This window comes from Perkinsus marinus (assembly GCF_000006405.1).
Source record: "Perkinsus marinus ATCC 50983 genomic scaffold scf_1104296954440, whole genome shotgun sequence".
NCBI classification, from domain to species: Eukaryota; Perkinsozoa; order Perkinsida; family Perkinsidae; genus Perkinsus; species Perkinsus marinus.
Genome location: NW_003208143.1, coordinates 1 through 950, shown reverse-complemented (window position 1 = coordinate 950; position 950 = coordinate 1). Strand labels below are relative to the sequence as shown.

At 50.0% G+C, this 950-nt stretch overlaps 1 protein-coding gene across 1 annotated transcript; it reads left to right on the top strand.

Moving 5' to 3' along the window:
* Nucleotides 1-71: 71 nt before the first annotated feature.
* Pmar_PMAR004984 (hypothetical protein) lies at nucleotides 72-937 on the top strand (the record flags this gene model as incomplete). Its single annotated transcript, XM_002776107.1, has 1 exon — nucleotides 72-937. A coding segment is annotated over one exon (866 nt), but the record flags the coding sequence as incomplete, so codon positions are not given.
* Nucleotides 938-950: the final 13 nt, after the last annotated feature.

Here is a 950-nt window from a genome sequence, read left to right as displayed (position 1 = left end):
CAACCCGTGGGCCCGTGTTCACTACCACAACTCCTGGTCCTCTGACAACTAGCACTACGAGTGGTGGCCATATGACTAGTCCTACTACTTCCTCACCAACTGGGCGGTGTTCGGGCGATTTCTGCGTCGCTGACAGGAAGGTGTTCCCCAGTCTTCTTCCATCTGGCCAAATAACTACAGAGTCCTTCAGTTTCACTGACTACGGTGTATGGTATCTAGCTGGCTACTCTAGTGATGATGGTATCCGTATGCTGTGGAGACTCGAATGCAACCAATGGTTACCTGTTGCTGAGAAGGCTCTCTCTAATATCGAGGCTTCAGGCAACGATATGTTCGTGTTCGGCATCAGCGAGGGTGACGTTATTGTTTTCGATCCGGAGAGTTACAATGCTTATCGTACAATAGCTCTGGCGGATCCTTCTAAGGAATACACGGGAGTCACCTTTGATCAAGACTCGAATATTCTATATGTAACTGAGAAGGCTACTGGGCGGATTGCTCGGTTCATAGGTCAGGGGGGAGTGTGGACTCCAATTGACCCCTTGAGTGGTTCGGATGTTCTCATCGAGCCTACTATTTTGCGCTTCACACTCGGTAAACTTTACGTTAGAGTGAATGGCGGCGTTGCCTATGCTACAATGGACGGGTCTGTGAATTCTCAGTGGTCTTTTGTTCCACTGGATATTCAAGGTGACCAGAGCTTTACTGCTGCTCCAGACGGCTTCCTCTACTACCGTAAGTCTATCGACTCGGTCTATCGTCTTCCATTGGATAATCTGATCGGCGCGGGTGAACTTTACGCTGGTGGATGCGGCTGTGGTCTGGCGCCAAATCAAGTGTGTACCTCGGGCAACGGCAATCTTGTGAACTTCAATCCCACTGGAGGCATTGTCATGCAAGACTACTCCGAGGGACCTGACTTCCGCTTTCTTAACTGGTGTGGAGATTTC